The sequence below is a fragment of the Pimephales promelas genome, chromosome 19, assembly GCF_988280905.1.
Source record: "Pimephales promelas chromosome 19, fPimPro1.hap1.1, whole genome shotgun sequence".
Classification (NCBI taxonomy): Eukaryota; Metazoa; Chordata; class Actinopteri; order Cypriniformes; family Leuciscidae; genus Pimephales; species Pimephales promelas.
This window is the reverse complement of record NC_142787.1, coordinates 26,026,431-26,043,486: the sequence shown is the minus strand read 5'-3', so window position 1 is coordinate 26,043,486 and position 17,056 is coordinate 26,026,431. Positions and strand designations below refer to the sequence as shown.

Sequence of the window (17,056 nt, the reverse complement as noted above, 5' to 3'; positions counted from 1 at the left end):
TAGATAGATAGATAGATAGATAGATAGATAGATAGATAGATAGATAGATAGATAGATAGATAGATAGATAGATAGATAGATAGATAGATAGATAGATAGATAGATAGATGATGGATGGATGAAGGAAGGATGGATAGATAGATTGGAAATATTGGATGGATGGATGTTGGATGTATGAAGGAAGGATGGATAGATAGATTAGAAATATTGGATGGATGGATGGATGTTAGATGTATGAAGGAAGGATGGATAGATTAGAAATATTGGATTGATGGATGGATGAAGGAAGAAAGGATGGATAGATAGATTAGAAATATTGGATGGATGGATGTTGGATATATGAAGGAAGGATGGATGGATAGATAGATAAGAAATATTGGATGGATGATGGATGGATGGATGGATGGATGTTGGATGTATGAAGAAAGGATTTATAGATTAGAAATATTGGATGGATGGATGGATAGATGAATGGGCAGAACAAAAGATGGATAGACATGACAGACAGACAGGTAGATAAGAAATATTGATAGATAGATGAGTGGATAAATGGATGATGGATGGATGCTGGATGTATGAAGGAAGGATGGAAAGATAGATTAGAAAAATTGGATGGATGGATGGATGAATAGGCAAAACAAAAAATGGATAGATATGACAGACAGACAGACAGATAGATAGGTGGATAGATGGATTAGAAATATTAGATAGATAGATGAAAAAATATTAGACAGACAGACAAATATATAGACAGGTATCTATCTGATATCTAGATAGATAGATAGTCGATGGATGGATGGATGAATGGACAGTTAACTAAAAGATGTTATAGTCAACAACAAACTAAATCTTGTTTTTTTTTGTCAGCTGTGCATTAGAATCAACACATAATGTGATACTTGAAAGTGTAAATGTGAGAGGGCTCTGAGGTGGAGATCATTGTAACATGAAAGTGTGAGGTTTCTGGTGTCAGCCGCTTCCAGATATTTTAGCTGTAAAAAAAAAAAAAAAAAACTTGGTATGCTACTTGATATGGAAAATGTTATTTCTTATTTTATTTAACAATTATAAAACACACTGGGTTGTAGCTGATCAGAATTCACTATGTAAATACAATTATTACAACTTAGTTTTTAAATTGTGAACATTCCATCAATGTAAGTCGAGGGGAGATTTACACATTTTAATCTTAAGTTTCATTTTTTATCTATGTTGAAAGGTTCAGGCGCAGGTTCAGCAGGAGAGAACAAATGGCATGTTTGAGGAATATCAATGCCTTGTGTACTCTAGTGTAATAAGAATCGAGCATGTGTCAGCGCTGTCTCTTCCTTTTCACATCAACACATACGGCAGCTTGTTTTAAAAAGCTGTGAACAGGTGATTAATACTGGATGTTGCATATGGCAACAAAACTGTGTGTAAAGAGACAGAGACTACAATAACACTGCCATAGGAATCCTGACAACCTGCAAACAATTCAATTACCTAGGAAACGCATCCTGGAGGGAAAACCAAAGAAATGTGAGGTACTGAGAATGAGGGGGTAACGGGTGAATCTTAAGGGAATAAAAATGAATTAACAATAGTATGAACACCTCATCATGTGACCGCTCTGATGTGTTTCATATACTGCCAAAGTCACACACCCACGGGATGGGGAAGTATCTATACACAGACATCACAACCTGCAAGAATTCATTTCCGGGAGGTATATTTCGGTAACAGGATCTTGGGTGGGAGGGAGGGCTAACTTTCGCGTTCGCGAGGCACACTCGGTCTCTCCCTCTGTACAGTGCACGCGCAGCGCGCTATGTATGTTATGCGCGCAGTATGTCTCGCTCTAGATTCCGGGAGATTTTAACTAATTTGCGGGCATCAGGGAGACGCTATTAATATGCGGGAGACTCCCGGAACTTCCGGGAGACTTGGGATGTCTGTATACATAAAGCATGGACTTTCATAGAATACATTAATACATTAATGTGTTGTCTAGGGATTCTGTCATTAATTACTCACCCTCATGTTTGTTCATCTTCAGAACACAAATAAAGATCTTTTTGATGAAATCTGAGAGTTCTTGTGGAAGATATATATATATATATATATATATAAAATACACACAAACACACACACACACACACACACACACACACACACACACACACACACATATATATATATACATATATAGACAGTAAATAACCTATGCTGCAATGAAATGTTTATTAGATATTCAAAGACTTATCTAAATACAGTAAAAATGCATATTTACTAAATGCTGATAGTATAGAATAAATTATTTTATGCTATTCTATTAATAATAATAGAGAGACAAACACTGTAATACCTTTTCATTTACAAATTACTATCTCTGTTTAACAGAAGAACTGTTCAAAAAAGACAGGAAATAAATAAAGATGGAGACCTGAAGCTCTTGACCATCTGCACGGTGAAATTAAACGTTCAGACACTTATCGGCTACACATTTTGTGACCACTAATTCCAAGAGTCCCGATCAGAAACATATCGGCAATCAGCAGGTATTAGAGAATTGAATTTATCAGTATTGGTCGATATTGAATATCCAATTGTTATTTTATCATATTTCTGTATTTGGATTACCTTTACCATCATCTAACACTTACCTCAAATTGAATTTTTACAAAAACTAATAACTCAATAACACTGTTAAATGCAATCTTCAGTAAATCTCAAAAGAAAAATATTAATTTTCCATATTGTACATTAAAAAGCTGTGATGCCTAAATTCACTTGTATCATTTAAAACAATAGAGAATTGTATTTAATTTTAATACTGGTCCAAACATGAAAATAATGATCAGCTCATTAGTATTGACCAGAATATTAAAATCAATTTATCCCTAGTCATATGGAATCAGTTTCAACAATTGAATCTCAGCCATGTTGATATTCACAATAACAGTACTCTTGCATGTTTGAAGTTAATTAAACAGTCCACAGACAACTTTAGGATGACAGAAATGTTGACATTTGCAACGTGAATCAGCCATTAGGTAGATTTTTATGCCATTGGTCACTACAGCGGCAGGTGAGGCAGTGACCCGTGGTAGGACAGATGGTCCACCACAGATTGACCACACTCCACAGTCTCTGGCCATAAACACACACACCCTACGGCGAGGAGGCCCAACGGGGCATGAGGCTCATCAGTGAAGGTTAAGCACCAGCAGCTACAGTAATGTCACTATTAAGGAAAAGTCAATGGGTCAGCCACCAACATCCAAATGATGTCTATCCGCTCTGACCCTTCTCTCTCTACTCTTTTCATTCACCCCAACAATTTTTCTTTTCCTTCTATAGCTGACTGGACATGTCGTGTTATAATTTTTTCATTTCTTTCATTACCACTACTGCTCTGCTCTGTTTGCTTTTCTTCCTTTTTCAGCTGACTTCCCATGACCTCATTCACAACTGGATTATGAAGGAGGGGAAATAAATATTAAGAGAATGAAAGTGTGGGAGCAATTGCATGAAATGAGGAACAGCAGTTGAAAAAAACAAAAATGCAAAACAGGTGTGTTGAATATTAAAAACCATGAAGAGTATTTTGGCTTGTGGTATAAGGGTGAGGAGTAATTTTTTCTCATGCATAAAGATATGATAATAGCTTTTATGATAGAAAAAGAATGTTCACATCATGTTCCCCTTAATACATGACCTGGAAAACGAGTGATGAGCTGTATCATGGAAAAAACAGGCAAACTAAAATAAATGAGGAACTGTTTTATATTCACGGAAAACAAAACAACCAATTTATCTCTATAACACCATGTCCTAACCAGGATGAGACAAAGTTGCCAGCAACAAACTTTGTTTCCTCACTGAATGCAAAACTGAGTCCCACAACATTCTAAGTCAATATGACCATATTTGATGTTTAATTTAGTTTACAGTTTTGTGGAGATTTTGGACCAATGAGATGCCAGAGTGGGGATACCTAGCGGTTCTATTATCTCCCTCGCTCGGTCTATCCATCTCTACCCATGTACCCATCCATCTACCCATCCATCTATCCATTTACCCATCCATCTAACCATCTACCCATCCATCTATTCATCTACCCATCCATCTATCCATCTACCCATCCATTTATCCATCTAACCATCTACCCATCCATCTATTCATCTACCCATCCATCTACCCATCCATTTATCCATCTATCCATCTACCCATCCATCTATCCATCTACCCATCCATCTATCCATCTACCCATCCATCTATCCATCTACCCATCCATTTATCCATCTATCCATCTACCCATCCATCTATCCATCTACCCATCCATCCATCTACCCATCCATCTATCCATCTACCCATCCATCTATCCATCTACCCATCCATTTATCAATCTACCCATCCATCTATCCATCTACCCATCCATCTATCCATCTACCCATCCATCCATCCATCCATCTACCCATCCATCTATCCATCTACCCATCCATCTATCCATCTACCCATCCATTTATCCATCTATCCATCTACCCATCCATCTATCCATCTATCCATCTACCCATCCATCCATCTACCCATCTACCCATCCATCTATCCATCTACCCATCCATCTATCCATCTACCCATCCATTTATCAATCTACCCATCCATCTATCCATCTACCCATCCATCTATCCATCTACCCATCCATCCATCCATCCATCCATCCATCCATCCATCCATCCATCCATCCATCCATCTACCCATCCATCTATTCATCTATCCATCTACCCATCCATCTATCCATCTACCCATCCATCTATCCATCCATCCATCTATCCATCTACCCATCCATCCATCCACCCACCCATCCATCCACCTGCCTATCCATCCATCCATTCATCCATCCACCCATCCACCATCCATCATCCATCCATCAAATAATATATTGTATATCAGTTCTAACAAGACACAGTTTGATTGACAGTCCTCACCAGTATTGAGTTTGGTGCCTTTGGCACATGCCACTATGGCACCCATGCTGGGCTGGGACGTCATTCCTGCCATGGAGTCAACTGCCACGTCCACAATGTCTGCTCCGGCCTCCGCACACGCCAGCATGGCAGCCACTCCAGCCCCTGCGGTGTCGTGAGTGTGCACGTGAATCGGCACGTCTGGGAACCGGTCCCTTAGCGAGGCGATCAGCAAACGGCCAGAGTCAGGCTTCAGAAGACCCGCCATATCCTGCAGAGCAGAGAGACAGAAAGAGAAAGTAAAGTAAGAGAAGTTCACTATAAACAAACAGAGACAGTGATGCAGTGGTATTTTATGTGTGGGTGGAGGCAGAGTGGGAGCAGCAGTCGAGATGAAAGAGTGAGCAAGAGTTAAGGTTAACAAAACAGACAAATGGATAAAAAACACCACATAAAAAATAAACAAAACACTACCTTGATGCAAAGGATGTGCGTTCCAGCCTTGACCAGCTCATCTGCTAGATTGAGATAGTAGTCTAAAGAATATTTCGTCCTCATGGGGTCAGAAACGTCGCCGGTGTACGAGATGGCCGCCTCCACCACACCTCCTGCTGCACCTGCTGCCTCCATCCCCAAGAGCATGTTGGGAACATAGTTCAACGAGTCAAACACACGAAAGATGTCCATACCATTTTCTTTGGCCACCTCACAGAACCTAACAAAAACAGAGGAAATTATATGGTCATGATGAGTCACTGATATCATTCTTGGTATAATAATATAATAAATAAAATATATATTAGATATAAAAGCTTAAAACGTAAAATATATTTAAACCTCAAAAGCTAATCAGAAATATTTATAAAAATTAATACAAATGACAAAAGCACTTAAAAGGAGTTCACTTTCAAATCAAAATTAGCCCATGATTTACTCACCCTCAAGCCATCCGAGGTGTATTTGACCTTCTTCTTTCAGACAAATACAATCAGAGTTTGACAAGAAAATATATATATTCTAGTAAAAGCTTGAATTTTAAATATTAATATTTTTCTTACACAAACTCATTGTTTTGCTTCCCACAGGAGTGAATGCACGTTTTTAAACTTCAATCTTTTGGTTACAATCCTCTGCCATTATGAAACTTGGAAGAGCCAGGATATTTTTTAACATAACTCTGATTGTATTCGTCTGAAAAAAAAGTCATATTCACCAAGGATGGCTTGAGGGTGAGTAAATCATGTTCTAATTTTCATTTTAAAGTGAGCAAATCTTTTAACATAATTGCTGAAAGTAAAATAAAAACGGATATTATAAAAATAAAAGATAATTCAAATTTTAATAAATACTATAATAGCATATCAATACTAGCTTTGCTCTTCTACCTTAAGCAAGTATTAGGACCAAGTAAAATGTAATTAGCTAATTTTGCAAAGAGTTTATTATGCAAGATTTTTATCTATAAGATTTACATTTGTGTATTTCGCCACTGGAAATGCTGAATAGAAAATTGGTAGCAGCCATTTTATGAGCCATTTCACAAAGCCACTAAATGAGCAGCAATGCTCCCCAGCTCCACATCCTAATAAGAATTAAAAGCAATCTGAATGGTGCTTAGGGCCAGAGTCAGAACCCAATGATTTTTCCATTCATTTGTTAATGTCTGCATTCTTCTGCTGATGTGGAAGAATTCCCCACTTGATTCCTCAAGTGCTTCCTCAAAAGCACAAAAAGAATCATTACTGTAAGTGTAATCTGAATCAGAACATGCAATTCCTTGGAATTCCTGTCTGTAAAAAGATTAGCATTTGAGAAGTTCATTCAGACTGTAAGCAGGTTGTGGTGTAAGATAGCACATGACTGACTTGAAGACGGCATTGTCAGGGTAGTTTGTGTATCCAACAGCGTTGGCACCTCTCAGAAGCATCTGAAAAGGCACATTTGGCATCAGAGCCCTCAACTCCTGCAGCCTTTTCCAGGGACACTCACACAGGAAACGCATTGCCACATCAAATGTGGCACCTGTTGAAAGACACAAATAAAAGGAAAAAGCAAATAAATGTAAGTAAGAGAATCAGAATATCCAGCATTAAAGCGTGTAAAGCACCTTCTCATTGAATCATACTTCCATATTTTCATTCCTGAAACGAACGTAACGCACATCTTCTGAGACCCTTGCTGCTAGTCAAATGCAACAGCGTCATTCAACATTTACAAAGGTTAAATTATGATTGGTAGTGTTATTTCTGTTATAAATTTATATATTATTTAATAATATTTTGAATTACTTTTATTTTTCATTTTAATTGACGTTGATTTTTTTGTAATTTTGCTACATCCTTTTGTTATTTTTATTAGATTTATTAGATCTTTATTCCAGTTTTAGTCATTTTAGTACTTCAACAAACTTATTTTAGATATATGCATTTACATATTTTATTTCATTTCAACTTAATTTCAATTAACATTTTTTTTTAAATAGTTTTAATAACAACACTGCTGACTGGATGTTCATATTACAATATCTAAAAATACATTGAGTTTTGCTAGTAGTAGTTTTTTATATATATATTAAAGGGCAAATTTAGCATTTATCCCACCTGATCTGAGAAAAGACATTTACAGTCATTAAATAGTCTATTCATCTTTAGTAAAAAAAAAAGAAAAGCTTGAAATGTTTTTATTATCGAAATCATCCAACCATTCGACAATGAAATTGTTCTTATTTTTAACAAAATATATAGTCCTTATAAGTACAAGACGTAAAGGATCAAAAATCGATCAAAACCAGGTATTTTTGATCGCTCTCGTGTTATTCACTTCGAATGAGAGGAGTGAGTCAAGCTAGAGAATAGTAGGGTGGGTTATCAGCTAGCATGCACAGCAGTAAGGCAAAAAACGGAGTGAGGGGGAAGGGGAGAGACAGAGAGAGAGAAAGCATAAGGAAGAAAAGAAAACAATAGAGTCTAACTAGTACCACACCTCCCCAGTTTTCCACGCTGAAGAGGTTGCTGAAGTTGTGAGCCACAAAAGGTGCGATCCGTTTAAGGTCGTGAGTGCGTACGCGAGTGGCCAGGAGGGACTGGTGGGCGTCTCTGAACGTAGTGTCCATGAGCAGCAGACCCTGGTGGGCACGCACCGCCTTCGCAAAACCATCTGGACCCTCTCTCAGCAACACATCCCTGAAACCCACTGGTGGCTCACCTGCAGAGTGTGTACACAAACACACGGCCAATTAATAATACAGACATCATCACATACACCACACTGCGTGGGACTACAAAGAAAAAATTAATTTTTATCAGCGCTATTATTCACATACAGACACGAATGCACAACAACATGCATCTCAATAGACATATTACCCAGAAAGGATTAAGTATTTTCCCAGAGCACGACGATGAAAAGTGCTGGAGGGGCTATTTTGTAAACAAATGCCTTAATTTTATCTTCCCCCGCTGTAGATTCATATGTAGTCATGGATAACTTCAAGAAAGACTGTGGGGGAAGGATGAATTATGACCACCTTCCGTAAGACGTAAATATACTCTAAAACACGGCTTCAGCAGTGCATCAATGAAATATCATGACAACTAAGTGCAAATGCAGCTTATAGTGAGTTTGCAGTGTGAGAAACTGACAGTGTGTGAATGTGAGATAAGATAAGTGCGTGCGTTTCTTACCGAGGGGTACTAGTGGGATGACCGGATCGATGGCGGAAGGCTTAGCCTTGACAGGTATTGGAGTAGTTGGGCCGTTCACCATAACATGCCCTGAATGACGAGCAAAGGCAATCACACACAAAAAGTACAAACTGCTTCAAATCCACCTCTGCTGGCACACTGAGTGGATTGGTCAAGTGGAATGGAAAGTGCGCAGCCCACATTACTTTAAAGGTGTTGGCTCTTGACTTGACACGAAACTTTGTAAAGGGCTGCTGAGAGCAGGGATGGTATAACAAATTTTTTGTTCAAGTGTTCACTACAGTTCAAAAGTTGATGCTCACCAAGGCTGCGCTTATTTGATCAAAAATACAATGGAATATTGTGAAATATTATTACAATTTAACCCTAAAATCGTATTCTGGACAAATGTGGGCAAAATAGTTTATTTATTTTTAAAAAATACTTCCCTTGATCTGAGCGGTACAAGACTTGGCTACTTTTCTTAAGTTTGCATCCTGAACACACACTTTTTTTTTTTTACTCAATTCTACAATGTTAAGTGGGTGAAAAAAAGCTCCTTAATCTTGCATTTGGGTCAAAAATGGGCACCCATAGAAATGAATGGAAAAAACTGTAATTTAGAGCATTCTAAAATAAGTCAAAATAAGACACCGAGTGACAGCAAAGTCACTTCATCTTTAGGTTTTAGCTCCAAGAACTTATTGGAATTATATTTTAATGTAGTTAAAAAAAAAATTTAAAAAATAAAACATAAAAATAAGCATAATTTACATATGGTACTTTAATACTAAATATGGTTCTTTTTCAATTAGTGCAATTAATGCTCTTGCAAGGGTGTTTATTGTTTTCTGACATCTTGTGTGTATTATTTAGAGCTACTTGAAATTGAGGTATTTGACATAAAACGACAACATGCTTTGTTTTATGGTTAGAAAAAAAAATACATCTGAAAATCAATTCTAGTGGATGAAATGCCTATTGGCAAAAAAAAAAAAATTTAAAAAAAAAATGATAGGGCCTATTGTCCTCTAACCTGCAATATGCCCTTGTATAAAATATCACAAATCAAAAGTGCATATTTAAATTCAGTCAAACACATTTGTGAATTAATTTGCTCATTGAATCATCCTGGTTACCTAGATAATGAAGCAGTTTCTGTGCGCGGTTCTGCACAGGTTTAAGGTTGAAGAGATCTGGATTCTCGTCGATGAACTGAGTATCTACCGTCCCATTCAGGAACTGATTATTGCTCAGCACGTTCTGGAGGAACGGGATGTTCGTCTGGAGAGAGAAAAGAGAGCAGACAAATCCATTTTTAACTAGTTTTGAGGAACCGATGAGCTGAGAGCTGCAGAGAGAGCCTAGAGTGGGAAGCTCTTGAGAGATGAAGCCCAATCCAAGACTGCGCTCACATACACTCTGAGCTTAGGTGCTAATGGTTCTACACAGGGCACATGGGCTATTCAGTAGGCAGTTCTAAAATCAATAACATTATCTAAACACTCAATACTCCCTTCCATCACTATCAAACCTGCCTTTGAGTGTGAGCAAATTAGGCTTGGGTCACTGAGTAAGCTGTGCTCACTGTAACAGCACAAAGACACACAATAAAGCAATACTGTACATCTAAAGTCCTGCATTCTCTATATAGTCCGCTACTCTGAGCTAAAACAGCTGAACATGAAGAAATTTCCAGAAACCATTAGCCAGACTGTCGATTCTGGACACTGATGGCAGCAGGAGCAGAGGAAATAATAAAGGTTCAGATAGACATTGGAGAAAGAGTATGAAATCAGATGATGATTGGAGTGAGTTGGAAAGGGTACAGATGTGAGACTTACAGAATCAGCAAAGTGTTAAACGAAGCTCTATTTTTTTGCTGCTTGGCTTTTGCACCCCTTACACCCACCTGCATGGGCGTCAGTTTGGTTTGAAATGTGCTGGGGACAGAGACGCACTCGGAAGGGCATTTTCAAAAGTGCTGGTTACAGTGACGCATTCATTCTTTTTTCTCTTTCGCGAAGGTCATGTTTTCAAAGACGATTTCCTGCAGCTTATTGATGTAAATAAATAAAATGTATACAAAGATGTGATGTCTGACCAAAAATGTTACGGTACTTTGGGTTTAATTGGTCGTATGTGAGATCTAATATATATCAGTGTATATTGCTATACAACCACTGAAAAACATTCTCGTTTTGATGAGGGTAAAAAAACTACGAGTGTGGATTAGAACCCAGAGAAGCAGAGATAACCTTCTAACCTATAAGTAAATATATAACCTTCTATGAAAATACAATATGAAAAGTTAATGCAAGTTTTAAAACAACATTTAGTTAAGGGCACTCATTTAGTAGATAAAGTGTGTGTTTCTTGGACTACTCGTAAAAACGACTACTCATCATTTTACGTCACGTCAGGGAGCCTCAGCTTAGTACAGGCTGGTATTCAGTGAGAGCGGCCATGAAATAGTTTTTTGTATTTCAATTTATCATCGTCATGGTAAATTATTGTGCTTGTGGAGGTTGCAAAAACTCCTGCCTGTCAGGACATCAAGTCCACAGGTTTCCATAACAAGAAAAGGGACAGTACCGGTGCTATAGCGTATATCTTTGGTGCCAGGTGCGGTTTGTGCAGGTGAATAGAAGGGATTTCTCTTCTGCATCGGCTTCACGAAACGCGGTCTTGTGTAGCGTTCACTTCAAATCGGAGGATTATCATCCCGGCGATATGATGGAGTTCAACATGGGATGCCGAAGCAAGAATATTGATCGTCGTATACTATACCAACGGCATCAAATAGTGTGATATACGTAGTCATGCCCTACTGTAAATAGAGGCAAACAAAATTACTAGGTTGTTTAAATATTCAAATCTTAATTTTTTTGTTTATGTTATAACCCAAGTGAAAAAAATAATATAGTATTAAAAATGCATGTACTCAAGTATAGTTTTTATACATTTAATAGTATAAATCTACCCTAAACATACTAATGTCTGCTGGCCTGAAATACGATGATAATCTGTACAATATTGTGAGCACACACAGTGTATATCGTTAGCGAACGTGTATCTATAAGCACATCTCTCTCCAAGACACCTGTCCTATTCTCCACTGGTTCTCCACACACCACAACTAAATGTGTCTGACCATTCTGTAACATAATCCTGCTCTCTTGGCAGCATAGCAGGCTCATTATTGTATGGCTGTGGTCCGTCATACAAGAATTTCCTCAGCGTCCAAAAAGTCATTGCGATCCATTGTTTTCCTGTTGTGTGAATCGACTGCTCTCCCGCCCGTTACGTCAACCACGCCCATTTTCAGACACAAAAGTAAAACTCTCTCATAAAAACAAATCCAAAAGCTTCTGTAGCATATCTATAAGTATATTTTAAATAAAATCTAGTTCTTACATTATTTTTCACATACATTGACTCGTTGGGTCCTCTAACCAGCAATATGCCCTTTAAGAGAAACATTTCGAAAAGAAAATATTGAGGATGAGGAAGACAAAAAAAAAAAAAAAAGAAAAAAAGAAAGAAAGAGGCTGAGTCCAAATCTTCTCCCAAGAATTGAGAGTTGGAAAGAGTCAGTTCTAATCCGCCAGCACCCTGACCCAGATTCTTCTGACTGCCGGAGAATAGCAGACCAAATCCCTGCTCATTACAAACTTTTACAAACTTTTTGAAAACAGTATGCATTCCACAGCACATTATATTCACCGTATTTTAGCCATTTTTGTTCTCAAATTATTTTAATTTATTATAGTAATCATAAATACTGGATTGTTGTGCAAATAGTTTAACTGTATAATGTACTTTATACTGTAGCTCCGTGAAAATTCAAGTATTTTTTCATATATTTGAACAAAAAAAGATTATATTTTAATGGGAATATAATTTCAGCATCAAAAATAATAACAGCAGGAATACTTTCAGGCTCACTGACACACTTTAAAATATATTTCAGTGTTTTGTTAATCGACGGCCTGCTCCTGACTGAGTAACTTTAACCCAATCCGATCGCGGCTCTCCCGGTGTTAGTGTTATTACACAAGATTTACGGATAAGCAGTTTGATTTATAAATATTAGATTATTTTCACATTCACTTACCCTGCTGTGCACGAACACAGCTGTTCCTCAATTTGTGTTTCCCAGTTGAACGGTCAGCGCATGAGGCGGGACGATAGGCTTTAGCTTCAAATTTTATGAAATTATTCTATACTCGATTGCATATTATGTCGTGAATATATATCCCTCGAATGCATACTGTAGTCCCTTTAGTCTGGCTCTCTCAAATATTTCACATGTTCACCAAAAATTAGTAATTATCTCCTTGGGAATGTCTGACACCGGTGCATACACACTGAAATAGACGTGCCAGGCGTGAAAGCTTGACAGGCGTAGCAACAGTAACTATGGAGGGCGGGACTTAACGAAGGGTCAATTGCCCCACTTTTTAGCATCAGCCTTTGTGCAAACAGTCCTCCGAAATATGCACAATATTTTGGTTGTACTGTTCTGGAAGACTGTTGTAAATAAACCACTGGTTTCAAATTTTTATTATCATATCATTTAAGCAGAGAGAGGTATGGATATTTTCATGGCTACCTGTATGGATTTGTACATTTAGAAATAAGGAGCAGGCTCATCGAAGAAAGCAAGATTAAAATGAGCAGTTGCATTGCCAACTATCCAGCCATGGGACCTGCATAACAGACAGATGGAAGTACAGATGGCAATATCACAACATAGTCTCACAGATTGAACCAGTTTGACTGTCCATGGTGCCGAAATCTCAAGTCCACTCGGGTTTTCTCTGCATTCGAAACTTTTGTGTCTCCACAGCCTCATTAGAAAAGCCCAAATATGCTTTAAAAAACATCAACTAGAAATGTGTTGCTCTTAATTCATTTTATATTCACATTGAAATCTATCATTATTATAATGAGGTCTTCCACAAGTTGACAATCGACTGAGAAAAGACCTAACAACAAATTCATTCATAAACAAAATCCACAAGGCGTTAACTAAATTCAAGACATTTGTTTATTATCTTTCAACCCTCAACCAGTATGAAATATCACCCATGAACAAAATACATCATCATTTGTACAAATGTGAATGAGAAGGGCACCAGCAGCAAAAACCTCTTTCAGAAATACATGAAATTAATTTCTCAAATTGAAAGAGTGATTGTTATATTATGTAAATATTACGTTTGCATGTTCTGTGCATTTTTGGGAATAGTGTATATACACAAACACTACCGTTCTGTATTTATGAAATCTTTTGGAAAGAAGTATCTTACGCTCACCAAGGCTGCATTTATTTGATGAAAAATATATTAAAAACAATAATACTGTGAAATATCATTACAATTTAAAGTAATCGTTTTCTATTTTAATTTATGTTAAAATGTCATTTTTCAGCTCCCTTTAACTCCCTTTATCAGACATTATTCTAATATACTGAATTGGTGATCAAATGTATTATTATAAATGTTGTTTAATTGTTGCTAATTAACATTTCTGTGGATATACCACAATACATTTTTTCCCCAATTTTACTTTGATAAATTTTATTTTATAAAGAAAGGAACAGCATTTTTTTTTTTACATTTGTCTTTTTTTTTGTAACAACGTAAACGTCTTTACTGTCTCTTTTGATCATTTCAATGCATCATTTCTGAAAAATAAAATAAAATAAAAAATCTTAGTGAACCCAAACATGAGCAATAGTTCATATTTTTCTTGAAGTCAAACCACACGTATTGTTTTAACCAATTTATTACAGCTCGAATATTTTAGGTTTTAAATTCTCTCCTACAGGTATAAGAAACTACAATCTTACAGTAACCCGCTTAGGTGTCCCCTGAGGTGCACGCACCTCTGCTCGGGAATCACTCTTTCACAGCAATTAGTTGTGGTTTTCATCCAGCAGTTGCAGTTTCTTTATGCAGGTGCAATGTACACACACGCATGAATCATTCATCTTTGTCTTATGGTACTTAAATGTATTATTCATGATTTGTCATAGTCGGAGACATAATTTAACTGAGCCAAATCTGGAGTCTGATACGTCAGCCGCAGTAAGGTTTAGCAGACTCCGAGCCCACTGGTTACTTGCTCCAAGTGTGTGGAGCTGGGCTACTGGCAATGTTGAATGCGGCCCGCTAAGCTATGCCTGGGCCTCTATATATAGACCTGCATGAGTGACTCACGCTCACCTAAAATCACAGAGCCCAGAAAAACAAAGAAGAATATGGGAATCAGAGATAGAACATGAGAAACTGAGAAAAAGTGCAACTTGGACTGAACATCTTTGGCTCCTTCTCTGCTTCTCAACTTTGCTGGGAGTGTAAAGCTGCATTAGCCTCACGCTCATAAGATGATTATACAGATCAGCTTATAAGAAGAACTCTCTCATGAATTAGTACAGACTGTGGGATTTGAACCACTGACCACTTGCATCAACAGCAATAGTCAAACCGCTGGACCAAGACCTTCATTTTAGACAAACAAAACTAAATGTGTTAAAGGCACACTATGCAAGAATTGCACCTCAATATAACAACTTGAAAGTAATTTCGGTGGTAAACAAACTCATAGTATTGCTTATATTTGCTCATTATTAGTTAACAAATTGAACATTACTGTGAAAGCGGTTACTGTTTTATTTATATCTGGAAGTTTATTTATTTATGCAGTTTAACTATTTCATTTTTGAACATTTATTTTGGTAACGTTTCCTTTACAGTACAGTACTTAGAAAGTACTGGCTAATATAAGGTAAGTACATGGGTTAGGGGTAGGTTCAGGGTTAGTACCTAGTTATTACAAAGTAATTGTAATTACTATAATAAGAACATATAGGGGAGAGCGGGGCACAACCTAACGCATTTTGTTTTTGGCTCAATTCATTAAAAAATAATTAGGTTTAGATTTTTTTTTTTTACACAAGCAACATACACATCTCTGCTACAAATGAACACTTTTGCGGGGTTAATTGTAACAGACAGAGGGGTTAGCTGTAACACTTGTGTGTAACACACATAATTCAGTACTATTTTATTTGTATAGTTTGATATTGTTTGTGCATCTGAATAGACAATCATCCTTTTGTTATGGATCAATATCATGGATAGAGAGGTAGAAATGGGCTGCGCATTTTTGCAATAAATAATAATAAAAACAATTATAAATATTGCAATTAAATTAGTGTGTGGCAGCTGCATGTACAATTATTATGATTAATAATAATAATAACAGTAATAATAATACAAATGAGCTCAAAATAAAAATTACATTTTTTATTACATAAAAAAAGCCATATTTTTAATAAATAAACAAGTTATCATTCATAGTACACTAAATTTTAAACATTTTAAATTCCAACATTGTTTGTGAAAGTCCAACAAAGTTAAATGTCTATAAATAATACTCAAACCTGAAAAGTTGTGTGGCTCCGTTTTCATTTGATTATCATTGTCATTTGGCGGCTTAGTTGTAACACTGTGTTACAACCAACCCCGCTGTGTATTACATATTTTAAACCTAGCTAACAGTCGCTAGGAACTGCTGACATGTTTCAAAACGGTGCTATGTTTGAGCCAACAAGACAGTGATTAAAGCAATATAAAGTTAGATTTGGAAGCGTACACATCCAACCCAGAAACCGGAAAAAAAATCTATGATGAAAAAATTTACTTTCATGGTGTCAAAACACTCTTTGTCCAGTATCTTCACGAAATATAATCAAAACTTTCCGCAAATTCGCAGGAGACCGTCTTCTGGCATCAAGAGAAAAAGAGCAGAAAGACAGCCGGTTTGATCCTGACGAACTATGTAAAAAGTCCGTGTTGCATTTAACCCCGCGTTAGGTTGTGCCCCACGTAGGGATGCAACGGTACACGGTAAAATCCCGGACCGTTCGGTCAGCCCTGCACGGGACAATCTAACCTCGTGTCCCGCGGGACTTCGGTTCTGCCATAGAGTTCGTGCTGATCCTTTTACCGTATTTTCCGCACTATAAAAGGCGCACTTAAAAGCCTTTAATCTTCTCAAAAAACGACAGTGTGTGCCTTATATTCGGGAGCGCCTTACTATATGGATCAATTAGTTAACAACGCTCCGCATTATTAAATTCGCCCGCGAACTTGCGCTCGTGTCCAGCTTATTCCCGCTTTGTTTGTCACACGGCCAGTTCAACCACGTATAAATCAGGTTATGTGTGTGTCGCTCACGAGCGCTCACTCAGACACACGAACAGACCGGCGCTGCTCGCGCGTCATAGACGTTCATAAAGCGCTCCCCGTTCACACGGGTCGTCTCATTCAAAACAACCCACTGTTGTTAGTGAGCCGCCGCACATTGAATACTCATATGAGTCAAGCTGCGAATGTAAGTTACGTGCCCGCC

General features: G+C 37.3%; 1 protein-coding gene across 2 annotated transcripts in view; it reads right to left on the bottom strand.

The window, feature by feature from the left end:
- Positions 1 to 17,056, bottom strand: part of pcxa (pyruvate carboxylase a) — a 114,964-nt gene that overhangs the window by 12,614 nt on the left and 85,294 nt on the right. For both annotated transcript variants that reach the window (XM_089123757.1, XM_039694009.2), the window contains exons 11-16: positions 9,772 to 9,916; positions 8,633 to 8,722; positions 7,932 to 8,153; positions 6,815 to 6,971; positions 5,424 to 5,664; positions 4,971 to 5,220 (exon numbers count right to left, since the gene is read on the bottom strand). In XM_089123757.1, the coding sequence (XP_088979883.1) occupies positions 4,971 to 5,220; positions 5,424 to 5,664; positions 6,815 to 6,971; positions 7,932 to 8,153; positions 8,633 to 8,722; positions 9,772 to 9,916 (1,105 nt within the window). The remainder of the gene's footprint in view (positions 1 to 4,970; positions 5,221 to 5,423; positions 5,665 to 6,814; positions 6,972 to 7,931; positions 8,154 to 8,632; positions 8,723 to 9,771; positions 9,917 to 17,056) is intronic.